Raw genomic sequence first — 19316 nt, 5'->3', positions numbered from 1 at the left:
CTCCCCACAGTGCTGCCAGGCTGCCAGGCCCACAGTGGCCGGGGGAACAACCCTCCCTTCCCCCAGCGTGGCAGCAGGAAGAGGGAAGAAAGGATCGTCTCCAGCTGGCCCGAGAGACAGACCTCCTTGTCCCCATCAGCCCTCCCGCCCTCCTTCCCCCGAGGGCTGTCCCCAGGGGCTTGGGATCAGCCAGAAAAGTCAGGCAACTTTTCAGGGACCAGAAGGAAGGGAGGGGAGGGGAGGTCTCCCAGCCTGTGAGCAGCACAGTGCCAAGCCCCGCCCCTTGCTGTGCCCTGTCCATAACTCCAGATTTTGACCCTGAGCTCCAGTCCCAGTTGGTGGGCAGAGGGCTGAGGACAGGACGCCCCAGAATCAGGAGGCTCCCCTCAGGAGATAAGATCCTGCGTCTACAGCAGCTGTCTCTTCAGAAGTCTGGAAGTCCAGGTGAGTGGGGGTGTCGGTGCCCCGGGACTCAAAGTCCTCCCAGCACCAAGGAGAAGGCTCCATATCAGAGCCCAAGGCAGGCGACAGCTCTGTGGCTAGGCAGGTGCCTTCACCTCTCCAGATCTCCTTCTCCTCTGGAAGACAGGGATCATAATCACCTCTTATAGGGCTAGTCTGAATATCAAAAGAGGTGATGAACAGAAAGAGCTTAGCACAGAACTGGGCATGTAGCAAGTACTCAGTAAATGGTCATTATTATTTGGGGACAGGGGGCTGGTAGCCTGCTTGTCAAGCATTTATTGAATCTGTTCCTTTTAAAGGTAAATTGTGAAAATATCAGCGGCAGAAGAAGTAGCCGTATGGGACAACCTGATTTAGTTCAGTCAAATACCTCGCCCGATTTTTTTGTAACAAGTCTCCTTTTTTTTTTTTTTTTTTTGCTACATGCAAATAGCAATCAAAGGCACAAGCTGCCCTAAATTCTTTTTGAGGGACAAGGGAGGTTATAAGCAAACAAACGCCAGAGCAAGCAAAAAGCAAGCAGAAAGCGTCAGGTGCCCACTTACCGCCTGTTGGCTAATAGTTACCTAGCACGGTGTGGAAAGCCCAGAGCAGGGTCCAGGTCCCAGTGCTGTCCCACACTGGCTGTGTGACTTTGGCAGAGTGACTTCCTCTCCCCGAATCTTAGCCCCACGTCTGTAAAACCTCCCAGAGCAGTTGAGAGGAGGAAGCAAGAGGACCATCTGTACTGAACCTACATGTGCCTGGCGAGGGGCAGACGCCCAAAATTCCCCTCCCGCCCCACGCTGACGGAGACATTATAATGACACACACATGCAGATAAATGTGGGAACCTCTGCATCTTCCTGGACGTACCCCCTCCCCACCCTGAGCATGCTTGGTTGAAGTAACGGCATAAGACATGGGAGAAGCCACACTAACAGGAACGCCAACAACAGCGAGAAATGGCGGACCTAGCAGTCGAGCCGTGTGTATGCCAGTCCCCAAGTTCATGATCCACATGCATGAATGATTTTAACCGGAGGCTGGATCTGTCCGATCCTACAGCTCGGCTTCTGCTTCGTGGAAGAACGTCATGCGTTTATAGTGTGCTTTAATGCATACACACAATTTGCTCTAATCAGCATCAGATTAGATTCACGCAGCTGAAGATGATTGGCTTTAGGAAACACATTCCTCCTTCTCGAGTCTGTGCCTACTATCAACACGCTAAGAATTCACACGCACGTTGTATGGTATGGGTTCTTTCAACGCAGGACCCTGAAATACTGTCTCTTTATGTTCAGCTGCTTAGCTCTCGGATGTTTTTTCAAATAGTGTGATTCGCCAGCTTCTCTCGGTGGTGTTTAGGGACACGGGCTCTGCTGCTCATGGGTGTCTGAGCCTCACTTGCTTCATCTGGAAAATGGGCATAATGATAACCCCGAGGGCTGTCAGAGGATGAAAGCAGATAAAAGCACGTAAAGTTCTTAGTGCAGTGACTGGAACATGCTAGCAGGCTTACTGCTGTCTCTGTATGGCCCGTTCTTTTCCTGATTCAACCTATGGAGACTTTTTCATCCCAAGACCACACAAACCCTTTTATCACAAATGCATCATTTTGGTTGAGTCCCTCCGCTTTTCCAGACCTCAGTTTCACCGTCTGCATGACAATGTCTAACTCATCTTTAGAACTTTATGCGCTGGAGAAACTGAGTCCCACGCTGTGACTTGTCCCTGTTCCTATTGGCCATTTGGTTCCAGATGTTGTTCTGGGCGTCCCCCAAGCTCTTCTCTTCGGCACGTGCTCCTGCTCCTAACCAGAGGCTTTGACACACCTGACCAGCCTGGTTATTGAAAGACAGGCGGTGTGCCTGCTTTGCCTCGGTCCGAGGCCTCTTTCTCCCTGCCCAGAAACCTCTGGAGGGTTTTCACGCTTTCCTCATCCCTCACAACCTCCCCTATAGAAGCAGCTTCTTTTTCTCCCATCCTTTGCTGGTTTTCTAGGTGACATGAGAATGGAAAACAACAACAACAACAACAACAAAAACTCGGGCCCTGGAAAAGGCAGAGTGGGGTTCACACCCCACTTTTCATCCAACCCTTGTTATGACCTCAAATAACTTAGCTTCCTCTCTCTGCCCTTGGCTCCCTCACCTGTGAACTGGGATGGTGAAAATCAACTGTGGTAATTTATGAGCTTCCCAGCGCTTCACCAGTATTTTCTCTTTTGAGCCTCATAAAAACTTGAATCATTCATTCATTCATTCATCCCTGGCACTATTCTAGGCCCTGGGGATAGGGCAGTACATAAAAAACCCTGCCCAGGGTCCAGTTGGTTAAGCGTCTGACTCTTGGTTTCAGCTCAGATCATGACCTCATGGGTTGTGAGATCGAGCCCCGTGCCAGGCCCTGGGCTCAGCAGGGCATCTGCTTGAGCTTCTCTCCCTCTGTACTCCCCCTGCCCCCACGAACTTGTGCACTCACTCTCTCTCTCTCTCAAATAAATAAATAAACCTTAAAAAAGAAATGCCCTGTCCTCCTGGAGCTGATACTCTGGTAGGGAGACAATGGGCAGGAAGCTTTGTTAAGCCTTAAAAGTCCTCAGTGAGGATGACCAACTCAGCCCTGTTTGCCCCAGGACTCCCCTGGTTTTCTCTCTCAGAGTCCACGTCCTGGGAACATCCTCAGTCCTGAGACATGGAGGAGATTGGTCACCCTCACTCAGTTGAGTTAAGTGACTTGCCTAGGGACACACAGCTGGTGTGGACCAGATGCCAGGCTATGAACCTGCATATGTCTGACCCCCAGCCTGGGCTGTTACTACCGCCTCTGGGATTCATTCGGGGTATTTGGAAATTACAGGAAAGCCCTCTATTCTTGCCTTCTTACTGTTAATGCACAAAAGTGGTCAACTCTCCGGAGTTTCATGGAGAGAGTCAGAAGGCCCAGAGAGGGGAAGTAACTTGGTCAAGGCCACACAGAGAGTAAGAAGTGAAGCCGGGTTTGATTCTCCCTTCTTCCTCTTCTCCTTCCCTCGGTGTTCTTTCCCTTGTTATCTTCAAGAGGCCGTGGGACAGAAGGAGGTCACTACATACTGAGGGCCTACTCTGTGCCAAGGGCCACACCAGAAACTTCCGCCAGGCTAGTGGATTCATTTTCAGGGTGACCTTGTGAGGTCAAGGTCACTCTTAGTTTACAGAAGAGGATATTGAATCTCTTAAGTCAAAGTAGTGGGGAGGAGGGATGGCAGGAGCCTAGGGGTCCTTGAGAGGGTCTGCCCCTGCAACCAAGCCTCGCAGCTGGAAGGACAATGAGCAATGCCTTTCCGTTTCCTGGTTTTATCTCCAACTTGGCTGCTGAAACCCCAACGGAGTCCAGTTTTTGTGGGCTGGAGCCGTTTTCCCCTTTTATAAAACTAGGCCATATTGAGAATGTCCTGCCGTTCAGGGCCACTGGGTTGCCAGGAGGCTCGGTCTGTGGGAAGAGGGCTGTGAGTGTAGAGGAGGGAAAGTTGAATTTGGCCCTTCCGGGCATAAAAAGTCCTCTTGTTCTGCCTCAGCAGGAGCCCACAGGGTATTTCCCTGCTGTGCAGGGCCCAAGCAGCTTCAAGGTCAAAAGCTGCTAGGCCTTTTCAACTTCTGAGGACCCAGCCAGCCCAGCCACCGAGGCATTCCCTGAGTGGGTGTGCTGGAAGACCTGAGTTCTATAAGTCAGACCTGCACCTACTCGCTCCAAGCTTGGCACATAGTAGGTGTGCCCTACGTGGACATTGAGTTTTCTTGAATTGAAATGAAATCCCAGCAGCATCACTTACTGGCTGTGTGACCTCAGGTAACTTACTTCACCTCTCTGAGCCTCTTTTTCCTCATCTGAACAATGGGGCCAATAACACCAGCCCCAGCCTCCTAAGGACGTGGGGAGAAGCACTCAGCACTGGGGCTGCACGCAGTAGGTGCTCCACAAATGTCAGTAAACATCTTCTTTTGCACTTGACACTATGCTGAGGTTTCCACACTGGCCATCTAGTTAAAAGTCCCATCTCTTCTCCAAGGCATGAGTCCTTTTTCCCACCGTTTCCCAGAAGGTGAAGGCTCATGAGCATCCCGCCCAAAGCCAATGGCCAGTAGGTGGCAGAGTTGAGGCAGCGTTGAAGCTGGAGCTCATGGTCCTCGCTGCTACCTCCCTGTCAGCGGCTGGCCAGAAAACTCTCTCCGGTCCTAGTTACATTCCTGGCTTGGGGCAAGGTCTTTGGGCAAGGCTCCCCAACCACAGCTGCTTCACTTACCCACTGTGTGACTTTGGGCAAGTTGCTTTGCCTCTCTGTGATTCCATTTTTCTGTTTCTGAGGGTCAGTAGGAGGATCAGGTGTAGAAGCGCTTGGCAGTGTCTAGCACTTTCTAAGCTTTCAAGGGACAGCGGCGATGGTGGTGATGGCACACTGCAAACTTTCCTCCCTGCAGGCTGGCACGATGCGCGTGGTGGTGATTGGAGCAGGTGTCGTTGGGCTCTCCACTGCCCTGTGCATCCACGAGCGTTACCATTCGGTCCTGCCGTCACTGGATGTGAGGGTCTATGCGGACCGCTTCACCCCGTTCACCAACAGCGACGTGGCTGCTGGCCTCTGTCAGGCCTACCTCTCGGACCCCAGCAACCCACAGGAAGTGTGAGTGAGGGTCCCAGAGGGCGGCCCGGGGAAGTGGAGGGGCTGAATTCGAAGAGGGGACGCTCCCTCTCAGGGTTCCCATCAGCAAGAACAAGCTCTTTGTTGGGAATGCAAGTTGGTGCAGCCACTTTGGAAAACAGTGTGGACATTCCTTGAGAAATTAAAAATCGAGCTTCCCTATGACCCTGCCATTGCACTACTGGGTATTTAGATACAAAGATACAGATGTAGTGGAAAGAAGGGCCATCTGTACCCCAATGTGCATAGCAGCAATGGCCACAGTCGCCAAACTGTGGAAAGAGCCAAGATGCCCTTCAACGGATGAATGGATAAGGAAGATGTGGTCCATATACACTATGGAGTATTATGGCTCCATCAGAAAGGATGAATGCCCAACGTTTTTGTCAACGTGGACCGGACTGGAGGAGATTCTGCTGAGTGAAATAAGTCAAGCAGAGAGCGTCAATTATCATATGGTTTTGTTTATTTGTAGAGCATAAGGAATAACACAGAGGACATTGGGTGAAGGAGAGGAGAAGTGATTTGGGAGAAATCGGAGGGGGAGATGAACCAAGAAAGACAGTGGACTCCGAGAAATAAACTGAGGGTTTTGGAGGGAAGGTGGGTGGGAGGTTGGGTGAGCCTGGTGGTGGGTATTAAGGAGGGCACGTATTGCATGGAGCACTCGGTGTGGTGCATAAACAATGAATCTTGGAACACTGAAAAAATAACATAAAAAAAAAAAAGAAAAAGTGCCTTGTCAAGGCTTAGAAGAAAATGCTACTAAATAGTAAGCCCTACTATGTGCTAGATGAATGGAGGCTTTCCTCCATGCCTCGCATAAACTGGGTGGCTGTGGATGCCATGTGCATGGATGGGTCAGGAATACTGGGATATTTTTTCCTAGTTTATTTATTTAAAGGTCATTTTCATCTGATTTCCCCAGGGGCTAATAGGAAACAGAGCCCTTTGGGGGCACATGGGTGGCTCAGTCATTTAGGCGGCTGCCTTCAGCTCAGGGTCCTGGGCTCTCTGCTCAGTGGGGGGTCTGCTTCTCCCTCTCCCTCTGCCACTGCCCCTCCTTATTCTCTCTCTCTCTCATTTCTCTCTCAAATTAAAAAAAAAAATCTAAAAAAAAAGAAAAAAAGGAGACAGAGCCCTTCGAATCCCAGCAATAATTACAAAGAAGGACAAAATGCACTAAAGTCCTTGATACTGGGTACAGTAGGGGGCAATTTTGCCCTTGGAGATGTAATTTTTTTTCCATATATGAATTCGTAAAAAGATCTTTCGGTTTATTTGAATTCATTCCAATTGCCATTTCTAACAGTCTCTCGGCTGTATTTAACAGCTTAGAAATGTATCTCCCCTGAATTTGCCCATTGCGACAATCATTTTTTTTTAAGATTTTTTATTTCTTTATTTAACAGAGAGAGAGATCACAAGTAGACAGAGAGGCAGGAAAAGGGGTGGGGGAAGCAGGCTCCCTGCTGAGCAGAGAGCCCGATGCGGGGCTCGATCCCAGGACTCTGAGATCATGACCTGAGCTGGAGGCAGAGGCTTAACCCACTAAGCCACCCAGACGCCCGTGACAATTTTTATTTAACAATTTTTAAATGTGTTTACTTTAGCTCCAGTTAGGTAACATACAGTGTTACATTAGTTTCAGGTGTGTACTACATGGATTGAATGCCTGGTGCTTGCCATGAGTGTTTTCCTTCATCCCCATCACCTATTTCCCTGCACCCCCCACCCACCTCCTCTCTGGGAACCATCACTTTGTTCTCTACAGTTGAGAGTCTCTCTTTTTCTCTTTTCCCCTTTGCTCAGTTCTTTTGTTTCTTTAATTCCACAGAGGAGTGAGATCATAGGGCATTTGTCTTTCCCTTATTTCGCTTAGCATTGTCCTCTCTAGCTCTGTCCATGTCATTGCACATGGCAAGATTTCATTCTCTTTTATGGCTGAGCAGTAGTCCATTGTATATATAGACCACATCTTTATCCATTCATCAATTGACGGATGCTTGGGCTGCTTCCGTATCTTGGCTATTGCCAATAATGCTGCTATGAACGGGATTCATGTATCCGTTTGAATTAGTGTTTTTGTATTCTTTGGGTAAATACCCAGTAGTGTGATTGCCGGATCATAGGGTAATGTTAGTTTTAACTTTCTGAGGATCCTCCAGGTGGATGTTTGGGTAGGCGGATGACCAGGTGTAGCAAAGGTTATTTTGTCTGTTTAGAAACTGCAAACTGCTGACTGCTTCAGGAAAGAATCCCCAAGTGTGTAAAGACTCAAACAGAAGTTACATTCTCCCACAAATTCTAGAACTGATGTTCCTGACCAGTGGGTGGCAATTCAGGGGCCCTGGTTCCTTGCATCTCACAGCTCTGCTGTCCTCCTCTGTGGCTTCTCATGTGGCCACAGTACCTGTGTCATCATACCTTCTGATGTCACTAGGCTTTGGTTTTGGAAGGAATACAGCATGAAGATGACGTGTGCAGTCTTAGGGTCCATTGGGCAGAGTGCAGTCATGTGACCACACCCGGCTGCCTGGGAGCCGAGGAGACATAGCCAGGTTCTGTGCCCAGGAAGAGGAGGAGGAAAGTGTTCGGGAGCAGCAAGCTAAGGTCTCCTGCTGGCATTTATATGGAGAGGGGAGTGCTTGGAGTGAGCCTGAATTATGGGGCAGATCTCAAAGCGGGCCCAAGCCATCATTTAAACTTGCAGCTACATAATCCCAAGGCTGAGGTGGGCTCCAAATGGTTGTGCTGGGCCATCCCTTGCTTCCTACTTTCTCTTTCCTATCAATGGGGAAAACTACTAGAAAGTCTGGGGATAGGGAAGCCCCATAAGCATTTGAGATATTGCAGAAGGGAACGTGGTGGGTTTCTGAATTTTGACCTATCCCCACCAGCCTGGTCACAATCCCAATGCAAGCCAACCCTAAGAGATTTCTCATCCAGCTCGGGGTATTAGGTGACCGAGAATCTGCGGGATCCTTCCAGGCATTGGAACCGGCAAACATTCGACTATCTCCTGAGCCACATCCATTCTCCCAACGCTGCAAACATGGGCCTGGCCCTAATCTCAGGCTACAACCTCTTCCGTGAAGCTTTTCCGGTGAGTGAGGCATCCTTGATCACAGACCAGAGCTGGAAGCCCAAATCTAGGGAGTACTTTGAGCCTTGTAGATGACAGCCTCTTACATTCAAATCAGGTTTCCTTTAAATTCTATTTCTGCTTTAAAATTATTTTTGGTTCTGATTTTGTCCTTAAATTGGCAGAGACCAAAGAATTTTCTGATGAACCAGGGGAACTAGTCTTTGGTCGAGGCAAATCCAGACACGTCGTGTACTGGTGGTGATTTCATGCTGAAGTCACAAGGTTGCCTGGGCCCCTGGAGATGCCAGGACTTTCCACCAAGAGAGACTAAAACACTCATCGTGGCACAGGAGCCTTACTTTGTACCAGGCGCTGTGCTAACTACTTTTCAACTAGTGACTTGTTTAATTCTCATAATTAATCAAAAGTGTTATCATTAGCCTCTTTGTACAATGAGGAAATAGAAGCTCAGAGAAATGGAGTAACTTCCTCAAGTCACAAATCTCTTACATGATAGACCTGGGATTTGAACCCAGGTTGTCTGGGACCCCATGGTGCCCAATGCGCTAAGAAGGACACAGCCTTGGGGGATGTTCTCAAGTTGCTTGGAGGAGATGGTTTTGGCTGGGCGTCCAGAAACCCAGGCCAGCTCTCTAAGGCTGAGTCAATGTTTAGCACTGGGTGACGGGCATCACCCATATTATCTGTTCTCTTCCATGGGACCAAGAGTGATTATTAACTCCATGATACAGACAAGAAAAATGGAAGTCTCAGAGAATTCAAGGTGGTCTGTGGGGAGGCCCAAAACTCCACCAGGTTGTCTGATTCTATGCTCTGCTGCCTCCCACCCTCACCCTTGGTATAACCCTCACTGTCAGTGGTTTCTGTCCTATTTCTGACTCTTACCCTATCACTTGCCCTCAGCCTTATTCTCACCTTACCCTTCCTTCATATAGGATCATGGTTAAGACCATGGACTCTGAAGCCAGGCTGTGTTGGTTCAGCTCCATTGTTTATTAGTGGTGTGACTTTAGACAAGTTGCTTAACCTCTTTAAGTCTCAGCTGGCCCATCTGTGAAAATGGAGATAAGAATAGTATGTATCTCAATGAATTGTTGGGGATATTAAATGGATAGGTATAAGTAACATACTTGGAAAGGCACCTTACACATGGTACACATTGGACAACTTTCAATTCACTTCCACTCATCCCTGTGCCTCCCTCTCTCTTCCCTTGGCAGGATCCTTCCTGGAAGGACACAGTTCTGGGATTTCGGAAGCTGACCGGCAGAGAGTTAGACATGTTCCCTGATTATAGGTGAGGTTGTTGTCAGGGGCAAAGGGGATGTGGTCCCATGATTCAGACAGATCTGCCAAGAAAGCAGCAGAAGATGGAGGCACCAAGTTTTCTGTCCCATCCGAAGCCAAAAGCCACTGGTATATTAGACTCCTGCTGCTCTGTCCAGCTCCTTTGGAGAAGCCACCCACCCAACGGGGCCCTGGGCTAAGATGGTGGGGGATATGGAGTCACAGATCTGAAGCCCAGAAGCTCCATGTCACTACCCTCTTTTGTAGATGAAGAAACTGAGCTACAGAGAAGCTGACATCCCAAGGTCACACAACCAAGCAACCAAAATGGGATTCCAACCCAGTCTGTGTGACTCCAAGCACCTCTATTCTTTCTCTTGCAGCCTGATGTCTCTTTGGCCCTCCCCTCACCCCACCCCATACCTGAATCCCCTCTAAGAATGCACATCCAGTCTCCATGTGCACACCCCAATGTCAGAGATGGGTTTTCTGATAAAAAAAAAATTTCTTTGCACTGAAAACCAGTCCTCATTTGAACTTCACTCAGTGGTCCTGGCTCTACACTTGGGGGTCCCCCAAAGTGAGACTCCTCCCACCTCCCTTTGAAAGTCTGAATATTGTTCTGATTCTGATTCTTTATCACCTCTCTTGCCTGGTTTTGACTCTAGCTATGGCTGGTTCAACACAAGCTTGATTGTGGAGGGGAGGAGGTATCTACCATGGCTGACTGAAAGGTGAGAATTTCAACTTTGGTTTAAGGAAAGCACCTCCCAAGGACCAGGGTGTCTATGGACAATTGTTCATGGGATTTGTTTTTGTTCTTATATTTACAAACCCCAAATGTTAAAGGAAAGCTCAGTCTTGGTGGGAGCTGTCATTGGTTCTGATCACCTCTGTGTACTAAACCATGGTTTCCATATCTGATTGGGCATCAAAACCACCTGGGCAGCTCTTGATGTGTAATATTTATTATTGACCTCACCAAAATCCATAGTGTTTGTGTAATTGTTTTAAATGGATTCCCTTAAGTTTTCCAGACATATTTAAATAATTTGCAAGACATAAGTTATCTTTTATTTTTATACCTCATTTTTTTTTTCTTATCTAACTGCTGTGGCCACTACCTCCAGAACAATGTTAACTAATACAGGGGATAGTGGTTGTCTCTGTCTGGTTCATGATGTTAATAGAAATCCTGCAGTGTTTTAAATTAGCAAACACTATCTTGAGAGACATATTTATATTTATATTAGTATTAAGGAAGATTCCATATATTTCCTATGTTTTACTATTTTATTAAGATTTTAAAAAAAATCTAGAGTGGATTGCAGCTTTTGTCAAATGACCTGAGGAGAGTTTTAGAAATGCAGATTTCAGGACCCCACTGTATATCTACTGAATCAGATCCTCTGGGGTGGGGCTTAGAAAATTGTGTTTTAAGAAGTTCCCTTAGTGATTCTAATTATCAGCCAGGTATGGGAATCATTGCACTAAATCATAGTTATTTCTCCTAACATTAGGGTACTTGTGACTCCTATCTAGCCTCTAACTAAACTAAAAACCTCACTTTTTCTATCTTTAGGAAATAGTCCTGGAGTTATGCTTCACCTTTCATAGGATTTACTTCCTGTTCTTTTCATGTTTCTCCTACATTTCTAAAAATGACAGTTATTTTTCCTCTGGGACATTTTGAGGGAGGGGTGGATGTCCCCAGCCCACCTTCCTCCTCATGCCTTGCTTCTGACAAAAGGGTTTTTAGCATTGGTCCAACTCTGCCCCTCCTCCACCCTGCATCTCATTCTCTTTGATGGTACAAAAAAGCAATGTGGTGGTAGTAAGAAGAGTTTTGAACTAAGCGGTCTGGGTCTAAGTCCCAATCCCATCATTAACTCACTGTACGACCTTCACCAAAGCTCTTCTCCCATCTCCATCTGCTTGACAAGGGGCTTGGGCCATCTCAAGGGACATTTCATGGACCACTAGTCCATCAAGGTGCTTATGAATTGATCTGATCTGACTACACAGCCATTTTCTCAAGGAGCATCCTGTGGGACTAACATCCACAGAACGTTCTTTGAGGGAACACCCACCATGCCATCTTCTTGGAGAGATGGGGCAAAGAACTGAATACTGGGCTTTTTGATGTATCTGATCCCCCCAGGTTAACTGAGAGGGGAGTGAAATTCTTCCACCGGAAGGTAGAGTCTTTTGAGAAGGTGAGTTGAAGGGCTGGAAGGGGCTGGATGTGGGAGAAAGGTGAAGAGGGGAGGCCTCTGCTTCCTGTTGCTGGGTTGGGGGCCCCCTGGTCAGACTCCCAGGGTCCCCTTGAGGCCTGTTCTTATCTCCAGGCCTTTCTTCAACTCACAGAGACTCAAGCATTCTGTCTTGATGTTGGTGGCTAGAACAAAGGGATGGTAAGATAGTGGTGGACATTAGGGGCTAATCTACCTCTGAGCCTCCATGGGTTTTAGTGCTAGAGAGCTAGCTGCCTCTTACCAGTATCAGCTGCACTCCACTCTTGAGTTCCAGATACTTGGTTGCCTCCTACATAAATCAGAGTTAATGTTTCTGCAAAGTCAAGGCTCTTAGCTGACTTGGTTCCAGAGTGACACCATCATCAATAACAATGATAGTAGCAGCTATCACCATCAGGCACTGGCTCAACACCAGGAGCTTTGTTGCAAGACTTCACTCAATCCTAGCACCTAGAATGTGCTTGGCATGTGAAGGTGTTGGTAAATACAGCTACTAACATTATATATGAGTACCTATTCCAGGTTGAGTCCTAATGGGCACTTGGGATACATGGTTGACTCAGACACAGCCCTTATTCCAAGAAGCTCATAGTCCATTGTAGCAACTATTGTCTCTCGAATGACAATAGTGCCTTGCAATGTGTATGTCCCATGACTGCCCTGTGACTTGGGGGGGGCACTGGTCTGGGGTGTTGGGTGCCCATCATGCTATACCCTTGAACTGTCAAGTATCCCACACCTGCACAGAGCCTGGGGTTCCCACATGCCTTCTGAAAATGCCTCACCAGAGCAGAAGGCAAGAGAATGAAATAAAAAGGAGTCAGAAGAAAGAAGAGAACTATCTCTGCATCTGACTTCTTCTGGGAAGTCCCAAGAAGCTTTCCCCCACTCCACAGTCCTCCTTCCTGAACACTTTCACATCCAGGGTCACACTGGATCCACACACAGCCTAAGAACAGATATTACCAGCCCTACTTAATAGGGAAGGTAGATGAGCCTTGAGGAGGTGATGGGACATTTCTGAGGTCACATAGCAGGTAAGTGGGTGGAGTGGAGATCTGGAGTCTGTTCCTTGTATTCCTCATTGAGTCCCCTCCCTGCTGTTCCATAGGGGGCAGAGAGCTGCAGGGTGAAGGGTGGAGGGAAGGAGGGGGCAGGGGATACCAGGGCCCTCCCCCCTCCCATGCCACCTGCTCTGTTCATTGCTGCCAGGTGGCAGGAGATGGTGCTGATGTGATTGTCAACTGTACCGGGGTGTGTGCTGGGGCATTACAGCCAGACCCTCTACTGAAGCCAGGCCGGGGACAAATTATTAAGGTGAGTGTGAAGGTGAAGGATGGAACCTGCTGATTTTCTTGACAGAGAGACTGTAACTGCCTGTTTATTTTCTCTCTGAAAATAGAGGATGTGTTGGGGACATCTGTTAGAGGAGCCTCACAGATTTAGGGCAATTCACATATTAAAGAAATAAGAAGGACCAACATAACCCCTCCAAACATTCTCTTTTGGGTTTTTTTTTCTTCATAATATAGCAAAGCATGCATGTATGTGTTTGTATCTATGTAGGAGTTGCATATTCCTGTATTACAATAAAAAGAGCAAACAATTTTGGAGTGTTTATTAAGTGCCAGGTACAGGTGTGAGCACTTTATTGTGTTATTAATTTCATCCTTACCAGAACCCTTTGAGATGAGGTCTATCATATAGCCATTGCTATTTTACAGATGGGAAAACTGAGGTACAGAGGAATTAAGTAACATGCACAAGTTCTCATGGTAGTGGGTTGTGGAATTGGGATTGATACCCTGGCAACCTGGTTTAAGAGCCTGTGTCTTATAAACATCATCCCACAATGCCCTTCACTGTGTATGTGTGCCTGTGTGTGAAGGATGCCCATTTGTGGACATGTGTGTATATGTGTGCCTGTGTGAGTGTTGGTGTGTTCCTGATGTGGGCTGATGTGTATGCATATTGTTCATGTGTGCTGGGCTTTTCTGTGGTTATGTAAGTGAGAATGTGTGATATTTCAGGGACCAGGGATGGCTTTTCCTGCAAGGGCAAGCAGTCAGTGCAGACTTGGAGCACAGGGGTCAGTGGAGAGCTGAAGAATGGGTTTTGCCACACTTGTCAGAACATCTAGGCAGACGGAAGCAGGGCAGGGAAGCCCAGTGATCCAACTCCTCTAATGAAACTTGTCTGCCCTCAATCAACAGGTGGATGCCCCTTGGATGAAGCACTTTATTCTCACCCATGACCCAGAGAAAGGCATCTACCAGTCCCCATACATCATCCCAGGGTAAGAATCTGACATCTTAGGGCTGAAGAAGGGATAACTTCATGCCCTCTTCATGCTGCCCACCCCAGGCCCTTTGCTTAGTCCCTTCAGGTTTTTTTCTTCCAATGTTTTCTAAGTGAGGTTGAGCCATTAAATCCCTGGAAAGGCAGGACTCAGCCTTAACTGGACTCCATCTTGAATACGCTTTTGGACAACAGGAGTGGTGATCCTGGAGACAATGGTAGTGGGTGTGAGGGCAATGACATTGGAAGATGTGAACAGAAATAACAGGAGTGTGGTGGGAATAGGGATCTGGGTTGTTGGTGATGATGGTATTAATGGGAGAGGTGATGTTAGTGAAGATGATGGCCATGTTGATGGGATGACAATGTCATCGAGATAGTGGTGATAGTGGAGATAGTACTGTCATTGTTGGGAAAGTTCACAGGGGTGGTGATTGGGACAAGGATGGTAGAGTGCTAACATTAATGGGGTGGCGTGGTGGTGTTGAGGAGGTCGATGACGATGGCAGTGATTGGGAGTGGAGACAGTATCTGGTGCTGACTGAGAAGATGCCATCAATGATGATGTATAGTGGAGATGACAAACTCAAAGGCAATGTTAATTCATGTTGACTGGGACATTAATGTTAAGTGGGGCTGTGCTATCTTCATGGGAATGTTAGTGGTGTTGCAGAGATGACATTATCAATGGCAACATGAATGCTGGTGATGGAAATGGTGAATGGGGTTGATGGTGATGACATATTCATGGTAGCAAAGAAGGCAATTGTGAAGATGATGTTGTTGACATAGATGACATTTTTTTCCAGTTTCATTAAGATATAATTGACAATGGTGAACATTTACAATGTACGTGACAATTTGATATATGTATATATTGGGGGATGATTACCACAATAAGATTAGCTAAGACATCTATCATGTCACGTAATTATGATTTCCTTGTGTGCAGTGAGCACATTTGAGATTCACTCTCTTGGGGCGCTTGGGTGGCTCAGTGGGTTAAAGCCTCTGCCTTCTGCTCAGGTCATGGTCCGGGGTCCTGGAATCGAGACCCGCATCAGGTTCTCTGCTCAGCGGGGATCCTGATTCCCCCCCACCTCTGCCTGCCTCTCTGCCTACTTGTGATCTCTGTCAAGTAAATAATAAAATCTTAAAAAAAAAAGATTCACTCTCTTAGCAATTTTCAAGTATGTAATACAGTATTGTTAACTATAGTCACCATGCTGTGCATTGGAAGAGATGATGAGGTTAACAGTGACATTAATGGTGACAGTGGAGATGGTGATGGGTGCTGATGACAGTGGCAATTGCAATGGTGTTGATGGTGGTGTTAGCAAGGATGAAAATGCAGATGGTCATGGGGATTTAGGTAGAGATGGCTGGAAGGGTGAACATAGCAATGGCCCCCATTCACCTCAAAGGCTACATGTCCCTTCGTCATTGACCCTCGTCACTTTTACCTAGGATGCAGACAGTGACCCTGGGAGGCATCTTCCAGCTGGGGAATTGGAGTGAGGTAAACAATATCCAGGACCACAACACCATCTGGGAAGGCTGCTGCAGACTGGAGCCCACACTGAAGGTAAGGCGGGGAGGGGTATCAGTACCCTAGACCAGGGTCTTGGCAGCTTGATCATGAGGCCCCTTGAGGATGGGAAGACACTGCCCCCGGGATAACTGGGCAGATTTATTCCAGCAAGGGACTGTGAAATTCACTAGAATTTGATAATGCACAAGGAAGTCCTACTGTGAGCTGGTGACCCCTATCGATCCTTGACTAAGAGTTGCTGTCTTTTGAGGTGACATCCCTAAAAACACTTTTAGTCTGTCTGCACAAGGAGCAGATACATTTGTCCTAGAAATCTCAGTATTAGCTGTTTGTGTGTTTTGAAATCTCAGTTTTTTCCTTTGCCTGTTGGTGACAATGACCATGGTGGTGTTGATGGTGATGAACATGCTCATTCAGGCAGGACTGTTGACATCATGGTGGTGGCTAGTAGTGGTGGTTGATGGAGATGGGGTCATTGATAGAACCGGTAGTGGTGTGGTAAGAGTGACAATAATGATGTTGGTGGCTGATAAAGGTGGTAATGGTAGTGATGGTTAATGAAAGTGATGGTGTTCTTGTTGGTGATGATAATGAGACTCCAAAGCTAACTCTATCACCCAAAAATGGCAGCAGCAAAAAAAAAAATAAATAAATAAAATAAAAATAAAAATCCAGAGATGAATTCTTAACACCTTTTTTTCCAGGATGCCAAAATTGTTGCTGAATTTACTGGCCTCCGGCCAGTACGCCCCCAAATTCGGCTAGAAAGAGAACGGCTTCACTTCGGATCTTTAAACACAGAGGTATGCTCTCTTGGCAAGGAAAACAAAGTCCTTTCCTACACCTGATAGGCTCTGGCATTTCCAGTCTTGCCTGACATCCGGCTTCACATAGCCTACTGGCAGACCAGGACAATGCTGGCTAACCTCCCCTCCTCTGTAAAGAAACTGAGGTTCAGTGATGGTAAGGGACTTGTTCAAGGTTACAGAGAGGACAGTGCACCTCGGTTTGTCAAAGCCTGTGGTCCAATGACCTCACTGAATCTTTCCTCCAGCTCTTTGGGGCAAGGACTGCTTCCCCACGCTTCAGGTGAGGATAATGGGGATCTAAGACCCGAAATCATTTGGCTGAATCAGACAACTGGTGAAGGGCATGGCTGGGAGGTGGTTTGAACTTGACTCCAGAGCCATTTTGCAGATGTCCATTTTGTGGCTGCTCCATCAGCTCTCTGGAGTTCCTCTTTCATGTTCCTTCTTCTGGGGTAAGAAGGGAGCTTATTGAGATGGCAGAGGATGCCCTGGTTTAAGGAACTGACCTGACCAAGTGGTAGCTGGGGTTGCCACAGGAATGCCATCCTCCTTTTGTAGGTCCTCCTTCCTCCCTTATGCCGGGCATGTGGGGTGTGTGTGTGTGTGTGTGTGTGTGTGTGTGTGTGTGTTTGTGTGTGTGTCTGTGTGTGTAGGAAAATTTTGTGTATGTGATATGTGTATATGGGATGTGTATGTGCTTGCATGCCTGTGTACACACATACAGAGCAAAGGGTCACATATGGAGTCAGACTCCTTGCTGATGGTTTTAGCTTTAAAAAAGGCCCCAGGGGTCTTGCCTCTGTCCCTGGGACAAATTAGCATGCTAGCCAGAGTACCCCCGGTAGGATGCCCTGGCTTTTCTTTCCTCCCGAGGTGGGTAGAAGAGTTTATCTATTAACACAAGACGTTTGGCATTCCGGAGCAGGATGGAAACAAGAAAGGTGATTTAGGGAACTTCAAAAAATTTGATTGGGGGAGGGAATCCCTGACCTCAAGTTCTAGATGACTGTGCTTTTCCCATGCTGAGTGTATAAAACAGGTCCATCTTCTAAGCAAAAGAGAGCCTAGGGTGTTGATCTCTAGCTCCCCGAACAGTCCCCTTACTGGAGTTCTTGGGGCCCCACCATCCTGCCGGGGAACTCAAAGGCCCTCTGGTGCTCTCTGGCATTCCTCAGAACTCTTCAGGGAGCTCCCGAGTCTTCCAGGGCCCTCCTGGCTACCTTCTTTCTTGCCTTTCCCAGGTCATCCACAACTATGGTCATGGAGGCTACGGGCTCACCATCCACTGGGGCTGTGCCATGGAGGCCGCCAAGCTCTTTGGGAAGATCCTAGAAGAAAGGAAGTTGCTCAGGATGCCACCACCACACCTCTGAAAACACTGCCGCCCCAAGGACTCCCCATGCCCCTCAGCCAACCAATCAATGTTACCCCCCTCCCCAGCTGTCACTTACCCTTCACTTCTACCCTGGTTCCTTTCTGCAAGAAACAAGATGAGACGGAGGCAAGTTGGGCCCTACTTGGGACTCACTCTGATCACTGGGGTCTCTACCCACTCTGGGCTGCACAGAATAAAGAACAGCTGGGGGCTGTTACATTCTAATTCCTCAGAAGAAAGGAAAGCTCAGAAAATCAAAGGGGCCAGCAGAAAATTGAGGACAGTTGAGGTTAGGTAACTTGAGGACAAATTACATTAACATATCAAAAAGGTTCTGAAAAGTCCTGCAACAAAGACATCTAACTTATGTTCTTTCATCTGGACCTAAACTTATTTAGCTATGGAACCCTTTTTGCCCAGAGCACTGATGCCACAGAGTGCACTTGAGGGAAGACTGTGATAGATCTCATTGTAGGAAGTCATATGCAGAGCTGGAGTGCAGGGAGGCAGAAGAGGGAAGGAGTTGAACTAACAACATGATACCCATTCGACATCCGGGATTCCCAACAGCATCAGTGACCTGCTGAATGGTCCCATGGTAACCCCTAAGGAGGGGCCGCCAGAGGTTTCATCCCACAAGGAACTGAACTCACCAAACATAATCCTTGTCTGGGGGCAGATTTAATGTCTCTCTTCTGTTCTGACTGGTACCCTCTGAGATGATAAACAGACTTCCAGATGTTTCGAAAGCTTTAAGTGAACCTAGAGGGCACCTTAGCATCTTTATCTCTAATTAGCTGTATCAGGCTCTGGGGTGGAATTTGCATCTGTCTGGGTTTTTGAGAAAGACCAGAACCTGGAGGAAGCCTTCAAGCACCTGGGACCCGTGGCACCCTATGTGCTGTGACGAGGTCTTGATTGGCCCACGTCATGCCATCTACATCCACGCCATCACTATCTGATGTTTCCCACACTGTATCACCTGGCGGGGTCTCCATGAAGCATCTGCCATGATTTTGACTGACGCTGAGCTAAGTAGAGTGAGGGAACCGAGATCTGTTAGAGTTCCCATCCTAATCATAAGAATAAGAATAAATTATTAATTATTATTATTATTATACCTAAAACATATTGCCTTCTCACTGGGCATCGGTACTCAACTCTTGCACACATTACTCGTGTAATGTGCAGTCACACACACACACCTGCCCACAAAGTAGCTCCCATTCCCATTTCACTGGTGAACAAGGTACAGAGAGGCAGTTCTGGCCAACGGCTAGGAAGGAGTAGGAAGGAGATGGAGAGCCAGGCATTGGGTGATTCAAGTGCCCCACTTCCAACCAGTGCACAACACTGAATCCTGTGCTGGGACGTGAAGATCCAGCTATGGAGGAAGCTGCTGAGTATTCCCTTGACTCCTTTAGAAGGAACTAGCTCCCTCCTCCTCAGAACCTCATTGGGTCAAGTCTAGGGACTCGCCCAAGATTGGTTGGGGGCATCTCC

At 47.6% G+C, this 19316-nt stretch overlaps 1 protein-coding gene across 1 annotated transcript; it reads left to right on the top strand.

Moving 5' to 3' along the window:
- The first annotated feature begins 227 nt into the window (after nt 1-227).
- Nucleotides 228-18556, top strand: DAO (D-amino acid oxidase). Its single transcript, XM_032847400.1, has 11 exons — nt 228-444; nt 4908-5110; nt 8120-8234; nt 9458-9534; nt 10193-10258; nt 11686-11740; nt 12992-13096; nt 13993-14075; nt 15545-15662; nt 16334-16432; nt 17680-18556. Exons 2-11 carry the CDS (start codon nt 4917-4919, stop codon nt 17809-17811), a joined length of 1044 nt encoding a protein of 347 aa, XP_032703291.1. The 5' UTR covers nt 228-444; nt 4908-4916; the 3' UTR covers nt 17812-18556.
- The last annotated feature ends 760 nt before the right edge of the window (nt 18557-19316 follow it).

The sequence above is a fragment of the Lontra canadensis genome, unplaced genomic scaffold, assembly GCF_010015895.1.
Source record: "Lontra canadensis isolate GAN:19392208 unplaced genomic scaffold, GSC_riverotter_1.0 scaffold187, whole genome shotgun sequence".
Lineage (NCBI taxonomy): Eukaryota > Metazoa > Chordata > Mammalia > Carnivora > Mustelidae > Lontra > Lontra canadensis.
Note: the sequence above shows the minus strand (reverse complement) of the source record. Positions and strands in the feature narration are given on the sequence as shown.